This window comes from Zalophus californianus, chromosome 9 (assembly GCF_009762305.2).
Source record: "Zalophus californianus isolate mZalCal1 chromosome 9, mZalCal1.pri.v2, whole genome shotgun sequence".
In the NCBI taxonomy this organism is placed as follows: domain Eukaryota; kingdom Metazoa; phylum Chordata; class Mammalia; order Carnivora; family Otariidae; genus Zalophus; species Zalophus californianus.
Window position 1 is genome coordinate 102,590,576 of NC_045603.1, and position 13,958 is coordinate 102,604,533.

Here is a 13,958-nt window from a genome sequence, read left to right on the forward strand (position 1 = left end):
CCTTCAGTCTGGCTACTAATGTCTGTTGCTTGTGGGATCCTTGCTGTGTGGCAGGCACTTTGCTGTGCATGTTCACCTCTTCTCTGAATACTTCCCCAGGCAGAATTCAGTTTTTCCTCCTCCACATTCTATGATGACTCGCCTGCCCCCGGTGGCACTTAGAGCCACCTATTAGAGTCACGTCTGTTCCCCAGCGGTTTGCTATGGCCTCTGCCCTGCCATGTATGCATAACAGGCACACAATAAACATTTGTCTAACACTTGGTGATCCTTATCAAGCTCCATCTTACTTCTTTTTGCATTAAACATTCTATGTTTAAAATTTTTTTTCATGTTGCATTTTTAACATCCTTTTATCTTCTTTTACTGTCGTCTTAAACTTCTCTAGTGCCTCTTCCTCCACTTAGCGGTATGGCGATTGGAGCACCTGGGTGGCGCAGTCAGTTAAGCGTCCGACTCTTGATCTCAGCTCAGGTCTTGATATCAAGGTCATGAGTTCAAGCCCCATGTTGGGCTTCAGGCCCAGCGTGGAGTCTACTTAAAAAAAAAAAAAGTGTGATGATTAAAATTGGTTGTGATTCTTAAATTAAGATCTCTAAACAATACAGGATAGAAAATGCCTTCTGGCTCTTGTAGGCTCTGTTTCTTTTAACACAGTGTAATATGTTTGCATGTGGCCAGCACGTCGCCATCTTTATTTTTATTTTTGGTAGTTTGTGCTTACACATAGCATATTCACTTTTCATTGGATTTTAATTGTTTTTAAGGAAACAGTGTTTTTATTTTTTTTATTTTTATTTTTTTATTTATTTGAGAGAGAGAATGAGAGAGAGAGCGAGAGCATGGGAGGGGGAAGGGTCACAGGGAGAAGCAGACTCCCTGCTGAGCAGGGAGCCCGATGCGGGACTCGATCCTGGGACTCCAGGATCATGACCTGAGCCGAAGGCAGTCGCTTAACCAACTGAGCCACCCAGGTGCCCCAGGAAACAGTGTTTTTAAATGGTCAGAGTAATTTGTAATTTTATATGTGTCTTCTAGAATCTTAATAACCATCCTGGTGTGGCATTATCTGTACATCTGAGCATATAATCAGTCCCTTACATTAGATAGATCATCCTAAGGATATTGAATGGCATGAAATCCAAGGCCTTTAATGACTATCCTTTGGGTCTCACTTTCAAACCATTTATACATTAACAAGACTATTACTTGCCCAGTTTGTAATTGAGAACATAATGTAAAATAGAATAAAATAACTCATTGAAAGCAAGAGAGATCTTGTGGTAACTGAATCAATCTCTTTATACACATACATGTATACCTGAGTATATATACATTCGTTTGGTGACAGTTACCCTGCTTTGTGCCTGCATTATGCTATCATGTTTCCCTTATCTATGTATCCTATTACTCATGAAAAGAACTAAGTTTTTCTGACATTATTTAGTCAGTGGAAAATTACAGTGATTCCCTCATGGTATTTAATACTCCTTGCAAGCAGTTTGATCATTTGATACAGTATTTTTCTAGAAAGTGTTGATGTTAAACTGATGAGTTGCTAACTTTTAGGGATATCCTTTTTTGAAGATAGAAACATCATTTGCCTATTCCTAAATCTCAGTAGTCAGCAGGAATCTGTTTAGTACTCTGTGTGTTTAGTAGTTGGTACTGTTCTTGACAATCTGATCGTAGCAGGGCAAAAGTAAATGATAAATAAGGGATATGCTTTCACTTAAAAAATATGCATGTTGGGGTGCCTGGTTGGCTCAGTCAGTAGAGTATGTGACTCTTGATCTTGGGGTTGTAAGTTTAAGCCCCACGTAGGGTGTAGAGATTACTTAAAAATAAAATCTTAAAAAAAAAAAAAAGAAATGAAACTATGCCTTTTGACAGTTAAAACATGACAGGGGCGCCTGGGTGGCTGTCAGTTAGGCATCTGCCTTTGGCTTGGGTTGTGGTCCTGGGGTCCTAGGATCGGGCCTGGAGTCAGGCTTCCTGCTCAGTCGGGGGTCTGCTTCTCCCTCTCCCTCTCCCTGCCCCCCCCTGCCCCGCTCGTGCTTTCTCACTCACTCACTCTCTCAAATAAAATCTTTAAAAAAATAAACAAAACATGACACAGTGTATGAGCAAGTGTCAAATTACAACACAGGGGTAGAGATTTAAACTGATAATTTCAGAGAATGGAGAAACTAAATGGGCTAAGGTTATCACGATCTCTCCATGGAGGAAACTGATCTTGAGAAAAGGACAAGATTTGATATCGGGCAGTTTACATGTGGAGCACAGCATAAAGAAAATCAAAACTATTTTTGACATTTTAGGACCTGTGTTCACCCTCAGTCAGGGAATAGTCCATACTTATGCAGGCTATATATAGATATTTCTATAAATCTTTTAGTTATATAACCTGGAATTAGCATTGGGAAAATATCTATAAAGACCAGTCTATGTTCAGCACCTGGGTGGCACAGTCAGTTAAGCAAGTTAACTTGATTTCAGCTCAGGTCATGATCTCAGAGTCGTGAGATGAAGTCCTGCATTGTTTTCCACGCTCAGTGGAGAGTCTGCTGGAGATTCTTTCTCTCCCTCTGCCCCTCCTCACGCTCAATTGTATGCACGCATGTTCTCTCTCTCTCGTTTTTTGTTTTTTTTTTAAGATTTTTATTTATTTATTTGTCACAGAGGGAGAGCACAAGCAGGGGAAGCAGCAGGCAGAGGGAGGGCCCTGCTGAGCAAGGAGCCAGATGTGGGACTTGATCCCAGGACCCCAGGATCATGACCTGAGCCGAAGGCAGATGTTTAACCAACTGAGCCACCCAGGCATCCCATGTTCTCTCTCTTTTTAAAAAATACTTAATTTTTTTATTTGAGAGAGATCATGAGGAGGGGGAAGCGGTAGAGGGAGAAGCAGACTCTCTGCCGACCAGGGAGCCCGATGCAGGACTTGATCCCAGGACCCTGGGATCATAACCTGAGCCGAAGGCAGAGGCTTAACCAACTGAGCCCCCTAGGTGCCCAATAAATAAATCTAAAAAAAAAAGACCAGTCTGTGAACTAGTGCACATGGGTAGGTATATTATACTTTGTCCAGTAAAACATGTAAGTTTGCCAGTGATCAGATTGTGTTTTAAATACTGCTAATGATATTTTTTAGAATTTATATATTGTACCATTTTTAAAGAACCTGTATCTTCCCTTTGTTTGGGTAACTATGCATCATATGTACTAGTAAGCATCTTGGTGTCCACATTTGTACTTTCTTTCATAGTCTCCATCACACCCAAGAACTTCTCTATGAGAGCACAAAAGACTTTTTGCAACTCAGATTTGAAAACCAAAATAAAGAGAAGTCATGGATGCTTGAAAAGGATCATTTGATGTCAAAGATTAAGCAATACAGCATGCAGTGTAAGAAGAAAGAAGATAAACTTGGAAAAGTTTGGCCAGTCATTCATGAGACTCATCATAACCAAAATGAATATATTAAGGTAGTTTTCTTATGTCTTACAGAAATTGTTAATTTCTCTAGAAAAGTTGAAAGAACTCAGAGAATTCCAAAGAACCCAAGAATTATCATACAAGATCCATTCAGTCCAGGAAGCTGTTGTAGCAGCACCCTCAAGAGATGGGTTTCAAAGAGTAGCTTATCATTATAGTGTTTGGGGATTTAGAAAAGTGAACTATTGATTGGTTCATTTATTCATTCAGCAAATATTTATTGCACTCCTACTATGGGCTAGGCTCCGGGGCTATAGCAGTAGATAAATTAGACCAGGTCTGCCTTCATGGCATTTACATTTTAATGGGTGAGAAGGTTGGGGAGGGGCACCTGGCTGGCTCAGTAGCAAGAGCATGTGCCTCTTGGTCTAAGGGTCATGAGTTCAAGCCCCACATGGGGTGTAGAGATTATTTAAATAAATAAATAAATAAATAAAAACTTTAATGGGTGAGAAGGTACAGAAACAAAACAAAATGATAGCTTATTAAAAAGTGGTATTAAGGAATTAAAAAGATTACAGGAAGATTATATATAGTTGCTGAAAGTCTGCTTTTGTAGGGAAGCACAGGGACCCTCTGTGAAGTCTAATATTGTTGCTGAGACCTATAAAATGGTACTGAGCTTGCCATAAAGACCTAGAGGAAGAGCATTCCAGGCCGAGGGAAGAGCAAGTCTAAAGTATGTTCAGGGAAGAGGGGGAATATCAGTGTGGTCATAGAGGAATAAGCAAGAAGGAAGTGGTAAGCAAAGAGGTTGGAAAGTGGGCAGCAGCCAGTCATGGAGGGCCTTACAGGGCCTTTACTTTCCTGGTAAGAATATTTAGCTCTAAACATTGTATGTCTTTGAAGGATTGTGTGTAAGGAAGAAATGTGATCTGATTAAGGTTTTTACTGATCATTCCCACTGCTCAATGGAACATATATATTATGTGTTCTTGTTGTTTCTATTTAAAGAAGGGCTTTAGAAGTGTGTCCCAAAACATATATTGTCACGTACTTGGTACAGTTCTGAGTTCCATTATCTTACCCGTCTCAGAGCCAAAAATATTTGTTTTATTTTAAAGAATTTCTGGGCGCCTGGGTGGCTCAGTCGTTAAGCATTTGCCTTTGGCTCGGGTCATGATCCCAGGGTCCTGGGATCGAGTCCCACATCAGGCTCCCTGCTCCGCGGGAAGCCTGCTTCTCCCTCTCCCGCTCCCCCTGCTTGTGTTCCTGCTCTCGCTATGTCTCTCTCTGTCAAATAAATAAATAAAAAATCTTTAAAAAAAAAAAAAATAAAGAATTTCTAATATGGACACCTAAGAAAAAGGTTAAGAGAATCATCTAGAAAGAGGGGGGTTTCAAATGTTCTCCAAAGTTCCTTGCCATCTTGTTCCTTAACTTGTTTTAGACTTAATGGAAATCATTTCTTTCCTTTCTTTCGTTGCCTAAGTACTACTTGAATTACCAAAATTGTAATTTTATTTTCCTTCTGACCTGCAGTCCCTAAAGGATAAGTTAATACAAGAGAAAAAATTATCCAACATGTATCAAGAGCAGTGCATTTCCCTAGAAGAGGAACTTGCCCGAATTCGTGAGGAAGAGGGAATGAGGAGAGAGATCTTCAAGGTACAAAATTCTCTTCCACTTCTGACTTGAGTGAGAAGCACAGATGCTCTGGGAATGCTTCCCTCATCTTCACAAATGCCTTGCCATGTCCCTATATTTAGGATCGTACTAACAAGATGGGGAAGCGTTTACAGGTGATGACAAGACGCTATGAGGCCTTGGAGAATCGGCGTATCTTGGAAGTAGAAGGCTTTAAGACGGATATTAAAATTCTCCGGCAGAAGCTAAAAGACTTGGAGCAAATCCTCTATAAGGTAATTGATGACTCTGAATTACCGGGGGGGAGGAGGGGTGCAGGTAAGGAAACATGGTCGTGAGGGCTCCTCAGAAGAAAGATGGGCTGTTTCCCTGATGGTAGACCCTAGCGGATTACCATCCTTTAAGTCTCTTTAAAATTAGCTTAAGTACACACAGGAGAGAGGACAAGTAGACTGAAATCATTGCTAGCCTGCACCATCGTACTTTGATCTGAGTTAAACTTGGAAAGCTTCATCCTTCCCAGATCAAGAAGTAGATGAAAAGAACTGTGTCTGTTTTACCAATGGGGAGAGTGAGTAAGTAATGAAGTAATTTCTCCCTGTCAAACACAGCTTTATTTAGAATTCAGGTTGCCTCAGAATCCTTCTTAAAGAGATTTAACCAGTCATCCACATATCCTAAATGATTGCTATGCGCCAAACAAGGTTAGTTATAGAAGAGACACTTTTTTTTTCATTCTTTGGCAAATTTATCAGTAATGTTTATATCGATCTCTTTTTTTTTTTACTCATTATTGTCTGTTGATCTCTATCCTGTGGCTTCTTTACTATCGTAGAGGAAAGCAGAGTCTCATGCCTTTTCTGCTTTAATTCTACTCTACATTTTCTTTCTTTTAGTCACTAAGCAAGCTAAGGATTGAATTTTTCTTATGTGCTAGAAGTCTCCCAAAAAGGAGCCAGCATAGCCTAGTCCTTATGATTTCTTTTCCCTAGCATGTGCCATAATCATTTCTTCTTCTTTTTTTTTTCAAATCTCTAGGCAACACTTAATGCCCGGGCAAACCAGGATCTTGCCATTCTTTGTGAGGTGCGTGACAGCAATAGACGGGCACATAAGCTACAAGGAGAACTAAAGAACCTTAAGTCCAAAGTCTTTGGTCTGGAGAATGAACTTAGACTCTGTTGATATTTACGTTTAGACATGGCCCTCATCTGGAATAGGTCTGCTTCCTGAAATCTGAGGAAAAGGTCCTCTTCTCCCAGAAACTACACAGAGAGTTGGCTAGAATCATGATATCCGTTATTAAGAAGACAGGGCTAAGAATTAGGGAGCACTAAAAGAGCCCTTCTTGCATGCCAAGCTTTAGCTATCATTTTTGCTGTCCTGTTAACCTTTTTTGTGTTTTTGGTCTGGATTACTGAATTACCTGAATTACGTAGAGACTTTCCCATATTATTTCTCCCATTTGTGATATATTGACAGTTTTTGTTTTTTTAAGAAGGCAGTGATGATGAAAATTCCGGAAGAAAATACTGACTGTCAGTAGTTGAAACTGCCTGAGATCAAGGCATCCTCTGAGGTTGCCCAAGGCAGCAAATCACAATTTGTCACATGTAAACAGGTAGTAATTCTGTTATTTAACTTTCTTCCGTCATGAGCTGAATTACTTTTTTGGATACCCAGTCTCAGGAAGTTTCACCAGAGGGCACTAGAGACCCTAGTCTTGTCTTTTTCTTTTTCTTTTCTTTTTTTTAAGAGACCCTATTTTTAAGCAAAATGTTCATCTAGGAAAATAAAGGTGCCACTTTGGTAAGAGTGAGTGAAACTTCAGTGATCCTTATATGAAAGATCATTATTTTACCAATAACATGCTTTTAAAAAAACAATATATATTTTAAATCAACTATTTTTCAATAAAAATGCAATTGGGAAAAGATTCTAGTTTCCTGTAATTTCTTGTTAAAAACCACATTTATAACTTTGTTAATGACTTGGTTTACTTACTTGTTCTATGGTCTCTGCAGTTTTGTACAAGTATTAAAGTTTTACTCTGAAATTTTATGATTTAATAACCTTTTTGTTTGATGCGTAGCATCAAAACAGCAACTGTAATAAAAAGTCAGTTCCTTAAGTGTTAGAACAAAAGGAAGAACCATCCATTATATATGTCCCTCTAAAGCCCAAGACTGATCCCTCTGGGAATTTTTGGATTTATTCATGAAAAAAAATGTGATCTGTTGTCATAGGCTTAAAAAAAAAAAGCATCTCCTACTGGCAGTTCAATCACCATTTTCCTTTAATACAAATGTGAAAACCTGAGTTCTTTCCTTTGTCCTGGGTGAATCAGAATGATGCTATATACTAAGCTAAGATCCCCTAACTTTCCAGAGGCTGTCCAGGGACATACGCAATTATTTTGCCCCAGATGCACAGCAATTTGCTTAAAAAAGGATATAGGTGGGGGCGCCTGGGTGGCTCAGTCGTTAAGCGTCTGCCTTTGGCTCAGGTCATGATCCCAGGGTCCTGGGATCGAGCCCCGCATCGGGCTCCCTGCTCCGTGGGAAGCCTGCTTCTCCCTCTCCCTCTCCCCCTGCTTTTGCTCTCTCTTTCTCTCTCTTAAATTAATCAATAAAATCTTAAAAAAAAAAAAAGTCACACATTCTACCAACTGAACCAGCCTCCGAAAGGTTTGTTTTTTGTTTATTTTGTTTTGTTTTAAGCCTCTACATTGCTTTATGGGTCTAAGCTGTGAAGTAGTCCACTCCTAGACTGACTGGTAGCTTAGTTTCTAGTTAGTCCTACAAAAAGCAAGTGTGAACACAACCGACCTCTGAAGCACTTACTTGATTACTCCGCTTTCTAAGGTGGCATCACAGTCTACCCATGTTATGTACGGGGTAGCTCTCAGTTTGGAAATGACATAATTTATTTCTGAACTACCAGATGATATTAGTCACATCTTAAGTGGAACATAAGTGTATGGAGTAAGTTGTTACTAAGAAACCCACCGCCCTTGCCATAGCAGGTTTCTGGGAGTTGGCCTGTCAAATGGCAGTGATTACTGCTTTTGTTTGCAGATCTTTTTGGTAGCTCTTCCTCTTTGCTTCTTGGACTGCGTGGCTTCTTTTTGAAAACTGAGCCAGCCACGCCTTTTCTTTTTTTTTTTTAATTAAATGTGTTGTATTGACACATGAACAGACCAACCAGTGGCACAGAATATGAAGTGGAGAAATAGGCCCAGTTAAATATTGGAATTTAGGTTATGATCATAGAGTCAAGTCAAGTTGGTGTGCTAAATATATATTTGTTTTAGTTAAATATTTATTATAAAATCCTATGCTTGAAAAGTTAGCTCATTTACCTTTATCTATTGATACCTATGTCAATCTAGATAATTGCAGATTCACATGTGGTTATAAGAAATCATACAGTGATCCTTTTTGTCCAGTTTCCCGCACCACTCCATTTTGACATGGCTAGTCTACAGTTTTTGCATCCCAGCCAACTCCAAACAGGACCACAGTGTTTCTGATGGGCCTTGTGTTGGTTTTGTGACTGTTCCCCCCCTTTGGCTCACAACTGTCCTACCCACTAAGCATCTTAGTATTTAACCATATCAGTGCTAATTTTAAATTCGTACAATCTTGATACTGCTATTGCTGACTGTTTTTCGCCTTGACGTTTAGAAAGGGATAATGAAATATTAAATAGAGGGATCTAAAATCTGAGTAATGTAGTACTGTAGTATTGTCATACAGATTTCTATTAAGATTTCATTTGGCCCCAAGCTCCATGATCAGTAAAGATCGAACTGGTCTGTCTGCAGTTCTTTTACTTAAACTAGAGTGATTCTCCACTCCAGCCCTACAGCTCTTATATCACTCCCTACACCAGGCCAGCACCTGATAAGCTTCTGCAGAAAATAGCTATGTTCTCTGTGTGCCAAAAGCTGTGTTCTCTTTCTTGTTTTGTGTCAAAGCAATGAGTTCCTTCCCCCAAAAAATGACCTTATAAAACTCTTCTTTCTCTGTATGTTCTCTGCTCAAGTCCTCTGTAACATTTTCGGGATTCTATATTTTGCCTCTACTCAGCCTGACCATAAACCTCTTGAATTCACACTGCCCCTCTCCTTGTGTGTCACACCTGGTCTCCCAGCTTCACCTCCTGAGCACTGGCATCTCAGGGTGCCACCCTGTCCTCACCTGTTCTCCCTGCTTTGTAGACCTCTATCCTGACTCCTCTGTCTGCTGGGTTTGCTCGCTCCTTGTCTGACTCTCTTCTGCTTACCCCAACAAAGTGTTGCCAGGACTGTCACCTGCATGATCCTCCCTAGGTGATCTCATGCTTTTCCATCATGCCAACAACTAATGATGAGAATGTTGTGGGATTTCTTTCCTAGAGTTCTCAAAAAGCAGGAGTAGTCTTCCTTGAGAGCAGTGTGGAATTTTTTTTTTAAGAAACTTTTATTATTTTTTTATTTTATTTATTTTTTAAAAGTATCTCTACACCCAACATGGAGCTTGAACTCATGAGTTGCATGCTCTACCCATTGAGCCAGCCAGGTACCCCAAGAACAGTATGGAATTTAAGGGAAAACGTAGCTGAAAGCAAAATTTTCCACGTAGTAAGCCAAGGTAGCACTGGGTTGGGAAAATGTATAGCAAAGAGTGACTGAACCCCGATGAGAAAAATAAATCAGAGACTGATTTAAAGTCCCCAAGTTCACATTCTAATAATCTGAAGGAAAACAGAGCATGAAATGTCCCCTAAAAAGATCTGAGATGATGGAATGCAGGTTTTTCCATGCATATCTCTCGCTGACCTGCACTGACAGCCCACTTTTTTTTTTAAAGATTTTATTTATTTGTTTGAGAGAGAGAGAATGAGATAGAGAGCACGAGAGGGAAGAGGGTCAGAAGGAGAAGCAGACTCCCCACTGAGGCAGGGAGCCCGATGCGGGACTCGATCCCAGGACTCCAGGATCATGGCCTGAGCTGAAGGCAGTCGCTTAACCAACTGAGCCACCCAGGCGCCCGACAGCCCACTTTTGAGGGTAAGATGTCAGGTTGAAGAGCGAATCTTTGTCAAAGCAGAATTTTTTTAGAAGTTCTAGGGAATATAAAAGTTTAGGAAGACTCAGCACTTCACATTTTCTAAAAGTGCTTCCTTATACCCAACACCCACCCTGACCACCCTCCACTACCACCATACACACACACTGTGAATGTGTTGAATATATGAAGGGCCGGGAAAACAAAACAAAAAACCTCAACACATGACTAGTTGCGCTGTCCTTGTCCCAAATCACTAGACTGCGTTTATCTCCTCTCTTCATAGCTTAGCCCAATGAGAATGTTCTATTTCAATTGGTTCTTGGAAACTGACTTTATTATTTTTTTATGGTGAAAAATTTATACTTAGATTTAGCCAGCTGGACTCAGTTTAGATGATCCCAGTTTTGTTGGTAGCATCCAAAGCATCATAGTCAGGAGCCAGTTAAATCAAACGTACGCCTTCTTCTCTCTATCGGGCCTGATCAGGGTGTTGACCTTGGCCATGACAATGTCATAGAGCTTCTTCCCAGCCTGTTTGATCTGGTGCTTGTTGGCCTTGACATCCACAATGAACACAAATGTGCTATTGTCTTCTATTTTCTTCACGGCTGACTCAGTCGATGGGTCAGGGAGAACTTGATGATGGCATAGTGGTCAAGCTCGCTTCTCTTGGGGGTGCTCTTTCGAGGATATTTGGGCTGCCTTCAGAGACACAGTGTCCTGGGCCATCAAAAGCAAGTGACATGCAGATCTTTTTTCTGTGACTGTGGACGCTTTTTGGCACCCCTGTCTTGGCCTGGCTTTGGCTTTGGCTTTGGGAAGGGCAGGGGCTTCTTCCTTCGCCTTCGGTGCCATCTTCATGAAAGGGCTGGTTCTTGTAAACTGACTTTAAATCAGACTCCCCTCCTCAACATCTTAGTGTTGACCATGGAAGGAAGTGGGAGCCTCCCCCACCACCAAGAGGGGCAGAAATCCTTCTTGTCCTCATTCTAACCCCTTCCCGCTCCTGACAAGCCTCAGCGTTCACAGCGCTTGCCACCTGCAGAGGGCGTTGAGAGTGGATGAGCAGTGTTGCTCTTCAACTTCCCCTCTCCAGAGCCAAGTTAAATTCCGGAGAACCACATACAGTGAGGATTTTTGTTTTCTTTCTTCCATCCCCAGTCCGGGTGGCGGCAGAGCTCAAAGGGTAGTCTGTTCTGGGGAAAAGACGGCGTCTGCCTCTCTCCCAAACCAGCCCTGATCAAATCCCAAGCAGCCGGTCCTTAGATAACACAGCTGAGAAACCTGAAACCAACAGCTCTGACTCTCATCAGTGCCCAGCATCACCGTCTGGAAACCGAGACATGCTGCTGAGATGCCACAGTGATTGAGTGTTAAGTGGCATGGCTGGGGCTCTCACCAGAGTTTATAGCCTGGACCTATGAACTTAGACAAAGAAGGTTTTCAGAAAGTCTGTCTGGGGCTTGAGCACTGGAGCTGTTTTGTGGCACTCTGCACATGTACCGGCCGTTAGGATCATTGTTCTTCCCTAGCAAAGCCATACGGTAGGTTAATCCAGCCTGCTTTCCACTTGCCTGGGTTGCCTGCAGCTTTCCCAGCAGGTGAGTAGATTTGATTGTGTTTGAGGCAAGGGAAGGAACATCCATATTCCCACTTTTGCTTTAATAGAGGAAGCCATCCTTAAATGAGTGGGCTGAAGAGAAGGCAGAGCCTCCTAGGATGGAGAGTAAGAACACTTTCCATTATTACAGAGTATTTACAGAATGACTTCTGGGCTGGATGCTATAGAAGGAGTACAGGTTGTGGTCACTGACAAGTCCCATTAGGGATTTGAGAAGCTGTGAAGTCTGGAGTGGTAGATGTATATGGAAGAGTTTCTTCAGGATGAAAGAACAGAGGTCGGAAATCCAGCTTCCCTCAGAGGCTTAGAGACCCATAGTTTATTCTGAAAATGCTGAGAACACCCTCAGCGCTGCAGAAGGTGGTGCCAGAGAGCTAAGTCAGGCAAGAAAGCTGTCTCCGAGTCTACCATCTGTACAGCGCCCCCAAAGGGGAGTGTGTGTATACACCTGTATTTGTACTTGGGACCAAGCCTATGGGATGTGTCTCGGGAGAAGAGAAGAAAGCACCAAGAGTTCACGCAGAGGTATGTGGGTCAGAGGTTTCAAGCCATGGCAAGCCACATAGTTCTCAGACATCAAACATTACCGGGACGTGGGAGTGGGGAAGAAGCTACTCAGAGCTGGGGGTCGCTATGCCTTAGCTTCAGTTACAAAGCCCCTCACCATTATCTGCAGTAGCAGACTGCAGACAGGAGAGAATGTCTTTCTTTCTTTTTTTTTTTTTAAAGATTTTATTTATTTATTTGAGAGAGAGAGAATGAGAGATAGCACGAGAGGGAAGAGGGTCAGAGGGAGAAGCAGACTCCCCGCTGAGCAGGGAGCCCGATGTGGGACTCGATCCCAGGACTCCAGGATCATGACCTGAGCCGAAGGCAGTCGCTTAACCAACTGAGCCACCCAGGCGCCCGAGAATGTCTTTCTAGTGAGGTTTAGTGGTCAGAGAGATGGGAGGTGGAGCTTCAGGGAAGGCTCATTTAGCCTCTGTTTCAGCACCAACTAATGAGCAACGAAGAGTGCCGTTCACCCTTTCTTCTTGTGGGTTTCCCAGCAACAAAGCAAATCTGAGTGCAGGGGAATAATTGCTATTACTCAGTTGAAAAGCCAGAACAAGTCAAAGTTAATTTTTTGACTTAGATAATTGTCTGTTGACTTGCTAGAGAATCCCTTTCCTTGGGGGAGGAAGGCAGGAAGAAAGGTTGTAGTAATTTGGAGGCATTCACACTGCAGACTGGAAAGAGAAGCAAGACCTAGCAATAGATGCCAAATTTAAGCTTTGAAGCATATAGTTCCGGTCTGGGTCATGCCTTGCATTTGCTGAAGATCGAATCCACAACTCACTTGCTTGGGAGGGAGATGAAACCATAAGCTCTCAGTATGTGAACTGCCTGGGATCCTTTCCTGAAAGCTAAAGAGCTTTGTTCTGACACATAACATCTCTGCCCTCTGTTTGTCTTTCCTTTGACTCTTTTCACCTGGTTCCTTTGGCTCTCTATGATGCAATCTTGTACACATTCTTCTATAAAGATGGTAAATATTCATCTGTTTCCCCATCCAGTATGCAAAATTATTTAGGACCACAAACGGAGGGAAACTAAGGCTTGGGGCTTGGCCAGAGTTCATACAATTCTTTCCACCATCCAGAGAGAAGGACCCAACTACACTGGCAATCAAGAGAAGTAGCCAATAAGAAGCCTTCAGTGAGGGTTTCCACCTTGGGACTCGCCTCCACAGTAGCAAACTCTGCAAAAAGACCTGTAGAAGATGGACTTGTGGAAGGAAGAGAGAGGAAAAAGGGACCTCCTCTGTAAAGAGCAGAGCAAGCAGCACTGAAGAGGGTGGGGAGGAGGAGAATTATTATCATGTGGCTCAGTGAGTTATGGATGTGCTGAGAGTGAGCTCAGAGTTTCCAGGGTGAATATATTGCTCCAGGGAAACTTCCAGGGAAATATGTGCAAAGGAAAAAAAAAAAAAGGCATTGGATCTGAAGTTAGAAAGCCTGAGTTTGAGTGCCATCTAAGATACAAGTCACCTACATCACCTTGAACCAGTTACTTAACGGCTTATCTGTAAAATGGAACTAGTGAAATCTATAGGCATGATGTGTTACATGAGCTGAAAGAGATAAATAAATGCTTGCTAAGATGGGCATGGCACTGAGAGATAGCTTCAGCACTGTCCTTTTCTCTCTTAGGAATTC

The 13,958-nt window shown here is 41.9% G+C and overlaps 1 protein-coding gene across 3 annotated transcripts in view; it reads left to right on the forward strand.

Annotated features, from left to right (window-relative positions):
- Positions 1–7,012, forward strand: part of CCDC77 (coiled-coil domain containing 77) — a 28,623-nt gene extending 21,611 nt beyond the window's left edge. For all 3 annotated transcript variants that reach the window (XM_027595745.2, XM_027595747.2, XM_027595748.2), the window contains 4 exons: positions 3,269–3,488; positions 4,981–5,106; positions 5,208–5,360; positions 6,124–7,012. In XM_027595745.2, coding sequence (XP_027451546.1) covers positions 3,269–3,488; positions 4,981–5,106; positions 5,208–5,360; positions 6,124–6,270 — 646 coding nt within the window. In that variant the 3' untranslated portion in view covers positions 6,271–7,012. The remainder of the gene's footprint in view (positions 1–3,268; positions 3,489–4,980; positions 5,107–5,207; positions 5,361–6,123) is intronic.
- The last annotated feature ends 6,946 nt before the right edge of the window (positions 7,013–13,958 follow it).